The 908-nt window shown below is 67.7% G+C and overlaps 1 protein-coding gene across 1 annotated transcript; it reads right to left on the minus strand.

Annotated features, from left to right (window-relative positions):
* Positions 1 to 308: 308 nt before the first annotated feature.
* On the minus strand, positions 309 to 844 carry EMIHUDRAFT_124890 (hypothetical protein; the record flags this gene model as incomplete). Its single annotated transcript, XM_005761537.1, has 2 exons — positions 309 to 374; positions 439 to 844. Coding segments are annotated over 2 exons (472 nt in total), but the record flags the coding sequence as incomplete, so codon positions are not given.
* Between the last annotated feature and the right edge of the window lie 64 nt (positions 845 to 908).

Genomic DNA, 908 nt, shown 5'->3' on the forward strand with positions numbered 1-908 from the left:
TGGGTGAGCCGCACCACGCGCGCACGTGGACTGGAGGCGGCACGAGCCGGCAGCCGCCGCCCAGGGCCGCCGCTCCGGCCCCCGCCGCCGGCGCTCTCCGCCCGCGGTGGAACGAGGCCAACAATTGGCGTGTAAGAGAGAGAAGTTGGTGTAGATTGGGAGTGGGAGTCAGCGGAGAGAGAGAGAGAGGGAGAGAGAGAGAGAGAGAGAGAGGGAGAGAGAGAGAGAGAGAGAGAGAGAGAGAGAGAGAGTGAGTGAGATGTGACCTACTGAGCGCATGTGGCGTCGATGGATGGGGCGCCCCTGCGCTAGAGCTCCTCCTTCGGCTCGCCCTTCTTCTTCTTTTTCCTCTTCTTCTTCTTTTGAGGGCTCGTCTGCGGGAGAGCGAGGGACGGCTCAGGGACGGCTCGGCGGCTACAGGACAGCTGCACGGAGCACTGGCGACGCGATGCATCTCGGGTGGTGGCGCCCGTCCTCCCGGTGGCCGGGCGGCGGTCCGGCCAGGGCGCGGTGAGCGGTGCGCGCCGGCGGCTTGGACGGCGGCTCGTCTTTCTCGTCCTCGTACTTGTCCTTGCACGACTCGGGGCAGGTGGTGGCCATGAAGGCGCGGTTGGAAAGGCACTCGCCCTTGGCGGCCCAGTTGTGGCAGTGAAAGTTCTTGTCGATCGGCGCGTCCGGGTACGCCTTTCGCCGGTGCTCGAACCTGGCGGCAGCAGGGTCAGAGTGTCGGCCGGGCAAGTGGTGGCGGGCACTGGAGGCGCGCGCGCGCCACTCCCAGCACGAGTACTTGCACGAGTCATGCATGTACCCCGGGTTGGACTTGCACTGCCCGTCGGCCGCCCACCTGCGCAACGCAGAGGCGGCGGCTGCTCGGTCGCTGGGCGCAGCTCTCGTGGCAGGGCGGCGGG

Source organism: Emiliania huxleyi, assembly GCF_000372725.1.
Source record: "Emiliania huxleyi CCMP1516 unplaced genomic scaffold EMIHUscaffold_7021, whole genome shotgun sequence".
Lineage (NCBI taxonomy): Eukaryota > Haptophyta > Isochrysidales > Noelaerhabdaceae > Emiliania > Emiliania huxleyi.